Source organism: Symphalangus syndactylus, chromosome 14 (assembly GCF_028878055.3).
Source record: "Symphalangus syndactylus isolate Jambi chromosome 14, NHGRI_mSymSyn1-v2.1_pri, whole genome shotgun sequence".
NCBI lineage: Eukaryota > Metazoa > Chordata > Mammalia > Primates > Hylobatidae > Symphalangus > Symphalangus syndactylus.
This window is the reverse complement of record NC_072436.2, coordinates 36,756,703-36,770,094: the sequence shown is the minus strand read 5'-3', so window position 1 is coordinate 36,770,094 and position 13,392 is coordinate 36,756,703. Positions and strand designations below refer to the sequence as shown.

Below are 13,392 nucleotides of genomic sequence, written 5' to 3'. Positions count from 1 at the left end.
ACAGGGGGGCCTGCTGGAAAGGGGTCTGGAGAGGAATGTCAGGGATGGGGGAGGGGCAGGCCAGGAAGGAAGGAGGCAGCGGAAAGAATGGATGGAGGATGACAGGGTCCGCCCCCTGCCCTAGGCGGGGACAGGCCTCTTGCCTCACAGACATAGACTGGGTCCCACTCTCTGTTGCTCTCCCCGAAGCCACGTGGGAACAGAGATCCGGAGGGCTGCACTAAGCCTTGCTCAGCACTGACCCCTGACTGGGAATGCCCAGAGCTTTGGCCACCTGGGGACCTGTAGCTGTGCCCAACACCTTTCCTCTTGCACGCATTTCCCCAGCCACAGCAGGCTTTGTACAAGCTGTTCCCTCTGCCTCGGATGCTGTTCCCTGCTTCATCTGCCTGGTGACCTGGCTGTCCTGCTGGTCCCAGCTGAAACAACACTTACATTAAGATGCCCTTTCAAATTCCCTTGGGCAGGGAGGTGAATCTGTCTCTCTTCTACCTGGCCTTCCACTGCCCCTAGCACAGGGCTCCTGCCCTTATCTACTTACAAGAGGGTCTCCCTGACCCTCCTGTGAGCTGCACGGGGACCAGGACCATATGTTTGTCATCTTTATACCCCTGCCCAGTATGCTCGGCACATGGTTGGAGCTTCATCAGTCTCTCCAGAATGAATGAATGAATGAATGACCATCACCGCCCTTAATGCATAGCCTCAGATAACCCACAGGCCAAGTCACCCTCCCAAAACCTGCCAAAGGGCTCTCCTGGGCTGTCACCCTGCTCAGGGGAATCTTGTCCTGGTATGACATTTTTCAGGGGCCACCCAAGGAATTCAGCACCAGAGCACCTAAGGCCAGGAAGGGGCTTTAGAGATAAATGGTCCTCTTCATTTAAGTGAGGAGCAAACTGGGACCCAGAGACACTGGGTGACTCTGTTCGAGGTCACCCAGCAGCCGGTTACCAGAAGTAGAGACACACCTATAATCCCAGGGATTTGAGGAGCCCTGAAGCTGAGGCAACTCCCAGCAAACCTCCAAGAGCTGATCTCTCTGGCCCCTTCAGAATTCTGGGCATATGCAAGGCACCCCCAAGTTCCTGTCCCTGCCTCCCCTATGCTCCCCAGAAGCTACCGCCCACCCGGCTGGTGCATACCTTGCGCTTCTTGGCACGTCCCTCGGCCTGCAGGGTGCGGGTGCAGCGCTGCACACACTCGGAGAAGCTGAGGTTGCTGTGGTCGGCACTGTAGTCGAGGTCAGCCAGCCGCGCCAGGGACAGGATGTAGTTACAGGCGATCCTCAGGATGGCCAGTTTGGACAGCTTCTGCCCATACGAGTAGCACGGCACCTGAGGGGAGAAGGCATCAGGAGGGGCTGCAGGGGCGTGGTGCCCAGCCTGGCAGGCATGGGAGGCGGCCTGTCTACGGTATATCTGAGCCCTCCACCCTCAGATCATAAGGTGCTAAGGGGAGCTTATGATCTGCTCTACGCACCTGCTATTTACACACACACACACACACACACACACACGTCAGCTCATCTGCTCTGAGATATACCCACATTCCCATTTTCTTGGGGAAGAAACAGGTTCGGCTCATGCCCGCCAGCCAGTCAGTCTGAATCGAAGCTCAGTGAATTTCCACGACCACCACAGAGCTCTGTCCTCCACCCTCCTGAGCAGGAATCTCTCTGAGAGAACAGGCATTTTGTTTTTTCAGCTCTGATGTTCCATTCATTCATTTGGCAACACTTGTTTTGCTGGGCACTTGGGGAGTGCAACAATGAATGACTTGATTCCTGCTTCAGAGAACTTACACTCAAGTGAGGTTATAATGTCACACCTGGGACTCTGGGGACATACAGGAAGGAAAGTGTCAGTGCTCAGCTGGAAAGACACCAACATGGCTGGTTTTCATTTTTTAAAAATCTTCTACTCTGTGCCCTCAGGACTTGGGGTGCTGCTGGGCAGACAACAGTGGCATAATACACACGGCACTGAACAAACTTGACACGTTTGTCAATGATTCATCACCAACTAGCTCCTCACTAATTGCACAGAGATTCGTATGGGGTGAAAGATGGAGCCTTTGATTTTTAATATCTCTCTCCACCAATATTCATGCTGCATGAGCAAAAAGCTCCAAAGACTGTGGTACACTTGAACAGAGTTCTGTCTTGGAACCTGGAAATAGCTCCACAAAATCAACCTGATAGATGCTAACTAACAGACCCCACTGTTCCTATAATGTACTGTTCACCTAAAGGGCTAACAACCCAGCAACGATGGCTCCTGGTTTTCTCCTCGCTGTGGCTCTTCAGGATCTACACGTGGCATCCATATCACTGATGAACCCGTATCCCACAGGGGGTGGGACAGCACGATGCATCCACACAAGTATTTAGTGAGCGCCCGCCATATGCCAGGCATTCTTTGAAGCCAGTGATTCTCAACCAGGAATGATTTTGTCCCCTAGGGACAGGGGAGTGGGGGCATTGCAGGGACGGAGGTGGGGACGTTGCTAAACATCCTACAGTGCACAGGATCCTACAGTGCCCCCACAACAGAGAACTACCTGCCCCCAAATGTCGGTAGTGCCAAGGATGGAAATCCCTACTCCAGAGCATGGAGAAAAAGCATCAACAAGACAGTCACCCCAGACTGGGGACCCTAAACACATCACCCACTTTGATCTCACTTTAAACCTCACTGTGTCCAAGAACTTTCCCTGACCTCCCCTACCCTACACCAGGAAGGACAGCTTGCCCTTAATAGGGCCCTAATAGTACCCCGTCTGTCCTTAACTGCCCATACTGTGGCTCTTTAGTGCTCAGTCTCCCTATGAACTGTGGGGGGAAGGCCTATGTCTGCAGCGCCTAGCACAGGTCCTGCCCATAACAGGCCCTCAAAAGGGTTTGTTGATTAAGGCAATGAGTGAACAAATGAATGATCTCTCCCTCTGGATCTTCACTCTAGAATATTTTGAACTGGACTCAAACACCTTTCCTCTCTCTGATGATGAAGATGAAGCTATCTGGCATAAAGCTAAGCATACCTTTTCTCATATGGGCTCAACTCCTGGCTCTAGCTTTGTCTAGCTGTAATGCTCTGGGCAAGGGATAGAATCTTTCTGAGCCTCGGTTTCCTTGTCATATCGGGAACAGGACTGATCTCACAAGGTGGTAAGGATTAAATGAGATGATGTGTGCATTGCATGGAGTAAGGCCTGATAGAGGTCTGTGAAAGTATTATGGTTGGTTTTGCAGAAGGTCCTCAAAAAGGGGCTCCAGAGGGGGTGAGAAGCAGGAGGTCTGGAGCCAGGACACGTGCCTGCCCCGCCCTCCACCCTCTGGGGGTGCTGAGACTAGGAAACCCAGAGAGGGAGACGAAGGCAATGGAGAAAGCCAGCTCCCATGCATTTCCATCCCTCACCCCATCTCCCACTCCCAGCCCTGGCTGCAGCTCCAAAACCATCCCAGAAATGCTGGCAGAACAATGCACTTTGCTCGTTCCCAGCCAGAGTCCAGGGAATCCTGCTTTATCAGCCTGAACAAATAAACAAGGTCTGGTAGTCCTGGGGCAGGGAAGGGGGTCTCAGGGGCCAGCCAGCACTTCTGCCTCCTCTTCACCCCAGGGAGGGTGTGGCAGCCTGAGGGAGACTCTGGGGACTGGGTGCAGCTCTGTGACACAGCCCTCAGCACTGTTTTCACACAGAGGCCACACTAGGAGTTTCCCTTAAAGACCCAGCTCTTTGAGCCCTTGGTCCGTAACAGCTGGGCTTCCAGGGGGGAGCAGGGATTTTGGAAGGGATCTGTACACTGTGATCCAGGGTCACTGTAGGACCACAAAGTGACAGCTGAGGCCAAGGCCAATCTAGAGGCCCCCATGCCAGGTTCTGGGCCAGTTCTGTCCTAGATATGTCACCTTGCCCTATTGTTTCTATCAAGCTCCAGATCTAACAAGAAGAAACCCATCCATTGAGCTCCTGTATATCTGACACTGTGGTAGCTATTTACAGGTAGTAGTAGCCCATTTAAAACCTTCCCCACCATCTGTACACACAAAAACAGAGAGGTGACATATTGGGCCCCAGATCACTCAGCTAAGACCTGGTTGGAGCCTGAAACTCATCTGACTGACACCAGGCACAGAGCCACTAGGCTCTCCCAGCTCCCACCACCACACCAGAAGTAGCCACATAAGGGACACCAAAGGCATCTTTCAGGTTGCTCACCTCTCCTTCTCCCTGACCCCTAGGGGCAGCTCCTTACCACCTGGCCAATTCCAGATCCTCCTGGTGCCCATGCCCCAGGATGCAGCCCCTCAGCCCCCAACCGCCCAGCTCAGAGGACCCCAGCCTGGGCTGCCACTGCAAAGTGAGAATTTAGCACCCGTTCTGGTTCTAGGACGTTGAAGTATGGTGGAAAGAGCTTGTCTGAATTCCAGGCACTCGCAAGCGGTGTGACTTTGGGAAGTGCCTTCACCCCTCAGAGCCTCCGTTTCCTCATCTGGAAAGGCGGGGTAGCAATGCCTGGGCAGCTCACAGAGCTTCAAGGACTACATCAAGCAGCTTCCACCGGAGTCTGAGCCGCACAGATTCTCCATGACTGTTGCGCCCAGGCCACCTTGCTGTTATTATGATCATAAGGCCAGGCAGAGGGTGGATGTTTCAAATACAGTGTCTGTATTCATCTTTTAAGCGGGCCAATGAGGTAGAAATGGTCACTTCCACTTTACAGAAAAGCATGTGATTCTCAGGCATGTAGGAATTTCCTGGATATCCCAGCTGGTGAGTGAAGAGCTGGGTTTTGAACTCGTGGCTTAGCTGGGCTTTTTCCAGTTAGCCAGCAGGAACTGCTTGGGGATCTGAATAAGTGTCTATAGCTTAAGGTGAGGAGGTAGGCAGCCCACCCTCCTGAGCTGGGGATGGAGAGTTCTGGGCTGATGATGCCATGAGATCCCTCTTAGAGTATCCACAGCAAGGCCCAGAGCCCACCCACCCCCACCGCCTACAGAGTCCCCCACAGCCGTTGTCGGCTCACCCTGGTCAGAGGACACGGGCCAAAGGAGGAGGCAGAATTACCTGGCTCCCACTCCCGACAGACTGCCCAACTTCCAGAAAAGTAAAAGGATCTGCCTTGTGCTCATCCCACAAGGATTTTTAAACTTTGGAGGAACAGATTTTGGCATTTTCGTGAGGTCCCATATGCCCCCAAAACATTCCACCCCACCCACCCTAAGCTGGACCCAGTTCCAGCAAGCATGAAAAAACACGAAGAGCACTGGCCTGGGAGTCCGAGGGCCTGGCTCCACTCCTGGCCAGCCATGTGACCTTAGGCAGGTCCATAAGCTTATAGGACCTCAGTTTCCTCACCAGTAAAATGGGCATTAGAACACCTGCTACCTCAGAACGAGATCGCAGGGGCAAATGTGAGAACACTTCCTAAAGAAACAACGCCGAGAACCCACCAGAGAATGCAAGAAAGGCCTCAAAGCCCTCCATGCTCTTGCTTCTGTGCCAACTCCTGCCCACCCTTCAGACCCAGCCCAAGACGCCCTCCTGGAAGCCCACCAAGACTCCTGGGCCCATAGGGCTCTAACAGCTCCACATCCACTACACACAGATGAGCACCAGATTCCACTGAAATTATCATCTGATCGTCTCGTGTCAGTGAGTGCTGGACTCCTGACGTGAAGCCACTCTACCCAGAGCTGTTCAATGTCCTTCCCAAAGTCTATCTAAATAGGTTCTTTAAAATCCCAGCCTCCTGCACTGCCACCAGGCTGGACCCTGAGAACCTGGGTCTTGGTGGTTAAGAGCTATGGCCCCAGGGCCAGACAGGCCTCAGTACAGATCCTGGTCACTCTGTGGGCTTGAGTAATCTGCGTCACCTCTCTGTAAGTGTCCTCATCTGTAAATTGGGAAGACAGCACTACAGACATCCCACAGTAGGCTCAGGTAAGGACTCACTCAGTGCAGTGAGGCTCCACAGCAGCCACCCTGGTGACTTTGGACATGATGGAACAGGAGGAAGGCCTCTGTCACCCTTACCTACCTGCGTGGAGCCCCCAGTGCAAGCAGGCCTGTCCCTCGTTGCCCAAGGGGATGGTGTACAGGCTGCTTTGCACTCCCCATGCCCTCCTTGCACCCTGTGGGGTTTCAGAGTGAGGGAGGTGCTAAGGGCACCATTCCCACGCCCCCTCCAGGGTCGCCCTGAGTTCACTCGATAAGGACCCCCTGGGAGGCTCCAGAGACAGCAGAGGAGGTAGCCCGGGCCCCAGTGGCTTGGCATGTCCTCCGTGGAGAAGACCACGGCAGAAGCCGGGGCCCCGCACTGCCTTCCATTGCTGCCATCCTCCATCAACCCTGAGGGGCTTTGAGGGGAGAGAGGAAATCCACACGCACACCACATGCCCCAAGGGTGGGCACAGCTTGTGAGACAGAAGGTCCTGCCACTCTGGCCCCTTCCCTCACCACCCCTCAAGGCCAGCCTTTCCCTTTGACCCCTCCCACCTGGCAGGGAGCAGCCCCACTCCCGGGCCAGGCCAGCTGTGCACACATGGCCTTCACATGAGGCAGTGGGGAGGGCTCTGGTGCAGCTGCGCTGGTGGCATGTGCTGCAGCCTGACCATCTGCCCTGCACCACCCAGTGCAGACCAGACCAGAGGGCCTCTCTCCCACCTGCACCTCCCCACCTGCGGCCCTGCAGCCACCCTCCCTGCTCCCTTCCTGGTTGAGAGGACTGTGGATTATGACACAATGGGAGCCTGTCTGGCTTCCTCATGCTGAGGGTAGATGGCTCCAGGACATTAGACAGGCTGAGGAGCAGAGCTGTTAGGAGTCTGGGCCCTGGGAGTCCAACCCAAGCTCCACAGCAACAGCGGCACACAGCTACGCAGGCTGCCACTGTACATGCCCACGAGGCACCGCCACCCTGGAGTCTGGCAAACGGTGTGCCAAGGTAGCATGTAGCACAAAACCCACAAGGCCACGTGCAGTGGCAAAAGACCGGGACAACTTACATAAGCTCCTGAAACTCAGTGTCACCATCTGTGAAACAGGGCAGGGGGTGCGATAATATCTATTTCATTAAATGAACTAATACACATAACAAGCTTAGCACCATGCCTGGCACAAAATAAGCCTGTGGTAAATGCTAGTTTCTGTGACAGTTATTAAAACAATTAAAGAATTCTTATTGCTTCATCTGTCGAGAGCCTTGCCCAGCCCTGAGGAACTTAGAGATGCTTAAGAAATGTTCACTGCTCTGGCTGTGCGCAGTGGCTCATGCCTGTAATCCTAGCACTTTGGGAGACAGAGGTGGGTGGATCACCTCAGCTCAGGAGTTCGAGGCCAGCCTGGGCAACATGGTGAAACCCCCCATCCTTACTAAAATACAAAAAATTACCCAGGTGTGGTGGCGTGCACCTGTAATCCCAGCTACTCGGGAGGCTGAGGCGGAAGAATCACTTGAACCCGGGAGGCAGAGTTTGCAGTGAGCTGAGATCACACCACTGCACTCCAGCCTGGGCAACAGAGACAGACTCTGTCTCAAAAAAAAAAAAATGAAATGAAATGAAAGAAATGTTCACTGCTGTTACAGGCCTCCTACCTTTCCTCGCTTGCTCTTCTCAACACTGGATGAGGTCAGCAATATTACCATTTTACAACTTCAGCAACTGAGGCCCAGAAAGGGTCAGTGACTTGCCCACAGCCACACAGAAGGCATGCAGGGGAGGAACAACTCAATGTCTGGCCTCCAGTTTCCCAGGTCGGTGCTTCTTTCATGGTACCAGGAAGCTGCTCAGGAGAATGAAGCTCCAGGCCAGAGCCACAATCCCAGAACCCATCTCGGTGCCACACTGGCCAAGGCCCCATTTCAGGCAGAGCTGATCTGCCTTTTGTCCATTTCCAAGGACCCATTTCAGTCAGACCATGAGCCTAGCTCCAGAGCTGCAGCTCATCTGGATTTGGGGAGTGGGTGGGGAGTACATTTTACAGAGAAGACTGAAGCCCAGAGGAGGAAGGGGCTCCTCCAGAACACAGGACTTCCTCTGTCGAATGGGTGCCATGGTGGTGAGGAGAACATGGTGGGTGTGGCCTTGGCCCCTGGCTCTACGACCAGAAACGTCCTGGCTGTATTTCTTTCCTTCCCAGCTAACAGGCAGGTGCCCACTATGGCCTGGCAGCCTTTCTAGGGAAGGGGCAAAATGGTTGGGGCAAGGAGGAAACAAACAGGAACAGGCACTTCTGTGACCGTGCATTTGTGTGTGCTCTTGAGCACGTGTAAGGAGCATGTGTGTGTGTACCTGCCTGTGTGCTTGCATTGCATACACACTCTCTCCCTGAGAGGGCATGGGTGTGCCTTCTACTTAGATACACTGAACTTGCCCTTTTTATAGAGAACTTCCCACGCTAAGGGGGGAAGTAAAAGGAGACCAGGGTGAACAATCTCATCTCAAAGGGTCTGCCAAGTGTGCACCCTGCCTTGATTGTTAACAAACATCACAGCCTGGGGGCTGGGGGGGTGGTACGTGATGCTGATACAGATGGCACTGTGGGAAGCATTTGGCCAGGAGGGCATTCCAGAAACTGCTGTCATCTTCCCTAACCCACTAGGTGACCTTGGACAAGTCTCCTTCCGTCTCTGGGTCTCAGTGTTCCATACTATAAAATGAGTTAATCCAATCTTGACAGGGATGATGTTTAGATCAAATGAGATGGAATTGATTGTTGAATGAAGTAAAAGCCAGCAGGCACATGAGATGTAACAGAGCACTCAGATGAGTATTCTCTCGGCATACAGAGAGGCAATAGAGGAGCAGAAGGGCCCAGAACCTTCAGTCAAAGCCCCTAGGTGCCAGCCCTGACCTGCTACTCAACAGCTTTGAGGCTCTGGGCACGTTCCTGCCCAGTCTAGGAGGGGCTTCCCTAGTGGCAAGGTGGGCAGGTGGACAGGCATCTCTCTGCCCTTTTGTTATCCTTCTGTCCTGGGGAGTGGGTTGTAGGATCCCCCACGCACCGCCACCTCTACCCAGCGATGCAGACACAGAGCTGCTGGCTCAGGGTGGGACTGACTGCTCCACTGGGCCCACTGCCCAGGGTTCCAGCTGGTGTGGCTGAGGGCAGAGGCCCAGCCTGGTCTGTGACAGCCACCCGTCCCCCACCCCCACCCCACCTCACTGATCACTTTCCCCAAGCCCAAGCAAGACACTTTGGCTCAAAAGTCATAGGGCCTCTTTCCCCCAAGGATTCCATTTCCTTTCCATGGACGGACACAGGCACTACTGCCCCAGCCCACCCCAACCCCTAGGAGGAAGAGGAGAGTGATCCAAAAAGAAGATCATGGTTTCCGAAATGTTTCGTTGCTGGCTAAAGCCCAGAGAAGTTGAGCAACATTCCTGGAGTCACACAGCAAGTCAGCTGCAGAGTATGCAAAGAAAAAAACAACACCCTTCAAACCAGCCACATCTACCCTAACCCTTCCCCACGCCCTGTGTGGGGGTGACAGAGAACTCACCACCTCCTTCCTAGAGCTCCTTCTCACTAAGAAAATAAGCCTAGAAGCCCAAGCAGCTGTCCCGCCCCACCACGGGTAATTCTTGGGTTAATTATTCTTCCACTATCTGCGCAGGGGCACTATCTGGTGACTGCAGCCTGCACCAGCCCCAAACTAAAAAGTCCCGGATCCACCCCAGAACTAGGCTCTGAAGATGCTCCAGAGGGAATCCCCCAACTAGGCAGTCCCCTCGGCAGAGGTGCCTGCTTCACTACCGGTGAAAGGAAGGGATCTGCTAGAAAGGCTCCCACCAGCCCATTCCTGAGCCCACCCCTGGGGAAAGGGCATAGGCTTGTAGCGAGGGTTCTTGAGGATGCCAGGGCAAGGAATGCATAGCCCGGAAGCAACCTGAGTGTTCGGGGCATCACTGCTGGGACCTGAAGAGGGGCTGACGAGCTCCCCCGGACTGTCCCACCGCAGCATTCCGGGCCTTGCCATCACCAACTGGAGAAGGCTCCCCCCCGCCGCCCGTTCCTCCCCTGACAGATTCCCACATTTCCCCTCTCCACTCCGCACCGCGCCCAGGGGATTCCGGCAGGCAAATACTCGCTGACATAAAAGTGAACTATGGAGGCTGAAGTCAGACGCGCAGACAGCGTTACCCCCGAGGCGGGGGTTGAGGGCGGGGGGTGCTCAGGCCGGAGATAACCAACTCTTATAGCCACTTTGAAAACTATGATCCATACCAACGCTGTGGCAAAGTCACTGCCCCAGGACTGCCCACACCTGTCTGGGCACCAGGGTCCGACCGGGCGGGGCAGCTTGCCCCTTAAACACACCTCTATCCCGCCCCGGCCGCTCGCCCACCCATTCCCGCAGTCGTCCCCTGGCGCAGTGAGGGCGTGCGGCGGGGAGCGGGTACCTGCTTCCTGAGCGCCTCGAAGGCTGCGCTGATGGTGTGCACCCGCGTCCGCTCCCTGGCGTTCGCCAGGAGCCTCCGGGTCTGCTGCAGGGCTTTGATCTCGGAGGAGGCGGCAGTCGCTTCGCCTGGTCGTTTCCTAGGCGACGCGGAGGAATCCGGGTGGTTATTGTAAATTACGTGTGAAATTGACGAGTAGGAACTTTCCCCGGGGCGCGTTGGGGGCGCAGGGCGCACAGTGGACTCCGGAGGCGCTGGCGGTGCTGGGGGTGCTGACGGCGCGGGGCGCGCGGGCGGTGCGCACAGCAAGATGCGAGGACGCAGACCCGGCTCCCGGAAAGGCTGTGCCTCTGGGCCCCCAGGTGCCTGGCTCTGGGGAGCAGGAGGCGGCGGCGGCGGCGGCGGCGGCGGCGGCGGCGGCGTGGGGAGTCCTGGCCCCACTGCGCCGAGGGCGAAGCCGCGTTTCCGCGCGTCAGAGACCTCGGGCGCCCGGGAGCCCCCGCGCTCCCCGGCTGTGTCCGTGCCCCCTCTTGGGGGAACGGCCGGCGCCACTGGGACTGGCACCGGCACCGGGATCGGGACGGGCTGCAGCCGATGGGTCCTGTCCCGCAGCCCGTTGGTGGCGACGGCGCGGGGCTCGGGCGCTTCCAAGTCCAGTCGGAAAGTTTTATAGCCGTTCGCGCGCCGCGCCGGCTCCTTGCCTTTCCGCTTGAGCTTCTTGAGGCCGTTCAGCTCCTTCACGCACACGGTCTTCCACGGCCCGTCCTCGAGGACCGGGATGTGCTTCATGGCGCGGGCGGCGCGCAAGGCAGGGGCGTGGGGCTGCCCGGGCCGCCGCCGTGCTCAGCGCCGAGGAGTCTCTGGCTCTCCCCCTTCGCCCGCTCTCCCCCTCCCTCTCTCCCTTTCTCCCCCTCGCCCGGGGCAGCTGCGCCGCCGGCTTCGGGAAGCCGCTGGGCTGTCCGTTCCCGGAGCGCTCAGAGTGTCATCTGAAGTCGCTGCCGCCTTGCCAGCATTTCTGGAGAACGCCCGCTGCGCTCCATCTGTGTTTGTTTAGCCTCAGTTTACACAGAAGCCCAGTTCGCGAGATCAGTCAGCGCCGCCGCCCGGAGAGGAGGCAGCTCCCGCCGCCACCGCCTCCCCAGCCCCGGCCGCCCGAGCCGCGAGCGCCTTTAAAGAAACAGGAAGCATTTTTCAAAACAGCTGGGCCGCCGGCCGCCTCCTTTGTCCGCGGGCTCCCTACCTCCCCCCCACCCCCATCCCCTTGGCCCAGAACCTGCCTCCTCCGGCGCTCCCTCCCCGCCCCTACTCAAGTCGGGGGCGCTTCTATGTTCCCAGAGGACAGTCCGCTCCTGCACAACCGCCCTGAGCACGTGACTTATGCCCCCCCACCACCACCCGGCCCTTCCCCAAATCACAGCGGGGCCTTCTCTCCCTGGCCTTGCCGGCCTGTCGGTGACGCAGCTCCGACCTTGCCCACCCGGCACCTTCCCGCCGCTCCCTCCGCCCCAACTCGCCACGAGACAGAAAACGCCGGGAGCTGGGACTTCTGCTGGGGGCCGATGGGGTAGAGGAGACTCCGGAGTTGCCTGGCGACCCACACCCGCCCGGCACGGCAACCCAGTCCACTCTCACTTGCTGGAGCGGGAAAGCAAGAGGAGCAGAGGGCTTAAGACAGGGAAACTGAGTCTCCGAAAGCTCCAAAGTTACGCAGCAAGTCACAGAGGCAGAGGAGGGTGGAAGCTTCGGATTTAGGCAGACCTAACGTCTGCGAACCTCTGCAGTCACCTCACTCCAGGCGCCCTGCTAAGCCGGGATTTACTCATCTATGAAATGAGAAATTCGGAGAACAACGCCTAAGTCACAGCATTGCGCTGAGGAATTAAAGCACCAGGCACATAGGAAGGGGTCGTCAAATGGTAGCTGTGGTTGTTGTTGCTATTATTATTATTTATTGAAGCAAAACAGCTACTTGAGGCAGATTTCCTGGGCTCAAACCCCATCTCTGCCACTCACTGAATGACCTCGGGAAAGTCACTTAACCTCTCTGTGCCTCCCTTTCCTCACCTGTAAAACAAGGGTCATAATCGTACCTTTCTTCCCAGGCGGTGTGAAAAGCATGTATGCGCAAGGCACTCAGAGCAGTGCCTGGCACCAGGTGAGAGCTTTGCGGGTGCCCACGGTTATTGGCAAGGGGCAGAGGTAGACTCCCCAGACCCTCAGTCCTCTGTGCCATTCCACTGGAGATTCTGGAAAGAAGGGGTCAAACTAGTAGGCCCTCAAACGTTCTTGCCAGAGGACTACCTCCCAGCCGCTCCCTTCCAAGGCTCAGAACAGGGCTTCACTCCTTGCTGGTCCCTTCTCTGTGGCTGTTACTCCTTAAGGAAGGTGGACACTAAAAGCCAGCAGGGTGGTTTGGGAGAAGATGGACCCTTGACCCTGGCCTTGAACTCTGATGAAAACACAAGGGCTCACAGAGTGGAGTGCTTCTCTCCTCCATGGGAGAATGCCTAGGGGTGGAGGAGGCAGGTGGCACCAAGGGTGCTGGGAGGTGGGATGGGGATCTGGGCAAAGCTTAGGGGGCAGGAGCATGGAGCTGCGGCCAGCAGCCCCGGTTGAGCCTTGGCTTTTCAACGATGGAGCCCCATGACCATGAGCAAGACGTTTCCTCCCACTGGCGCTCTTTTCTGTCTTTGAGGATATTTTCAGCCAACCTTCTCAGGGTAGCTGGGAAAGGACAAAGAGATGGTTGTCAAGACTTTGACTTAAGACTTCAAACATAGACACACCCACACACACACACACACACTGAGGCACGCGGTTTTCTGAATATAGTAAATGCAAAATCTCATTTTGCCACCAAGGTAGGTGCCAGCATCATAAAGTATGTGCTCCCAGAGACACCCTCTTCCCTGGACACCTGCATATTCCTGCACCTTATCTCTGTCCTGGAGACCAAGGGTGTGCTGCCAAAGAGGAGCCCTCATTC

General features: G+C 56.2%; 1 protein-coding gene across 3 annotated transcripts in view; it reads right to left on the bottom strand.

The window, feature by feature from the left end:
- The window catches only part of ATOH8 (atonal bHLH transcription factor 8), a 34,371-nt gene extending 22,829 nt beyond the window's left edge, over positions 1-11,542 (bottom strand). For all 3 annotated transcript variants that reach the window (XR_010115609.1, XM_055242519.2, XM_055242520.2), the window contains exons 1-2: positions 10,410-11,542; positions 1,146-1,337 (exon numbers count right to left, since the gene is read on the bottom strand). Coding sequence is in view for 2 of the 3 variants with exons in the window: in XM_055242519.2 (XP_055098494.1) it covers positions 1,146-1,337; positions 10,410-11,195 (978 nt within the window). In the remaining variant the exon portion in view is untranslated. The remainder of the gene's footprint in view (positions 1-1,145; positions 1,338-10,409) is intronic.
- Positions 11,543-13,392: the final 1,850 nt, after the last annotated feature.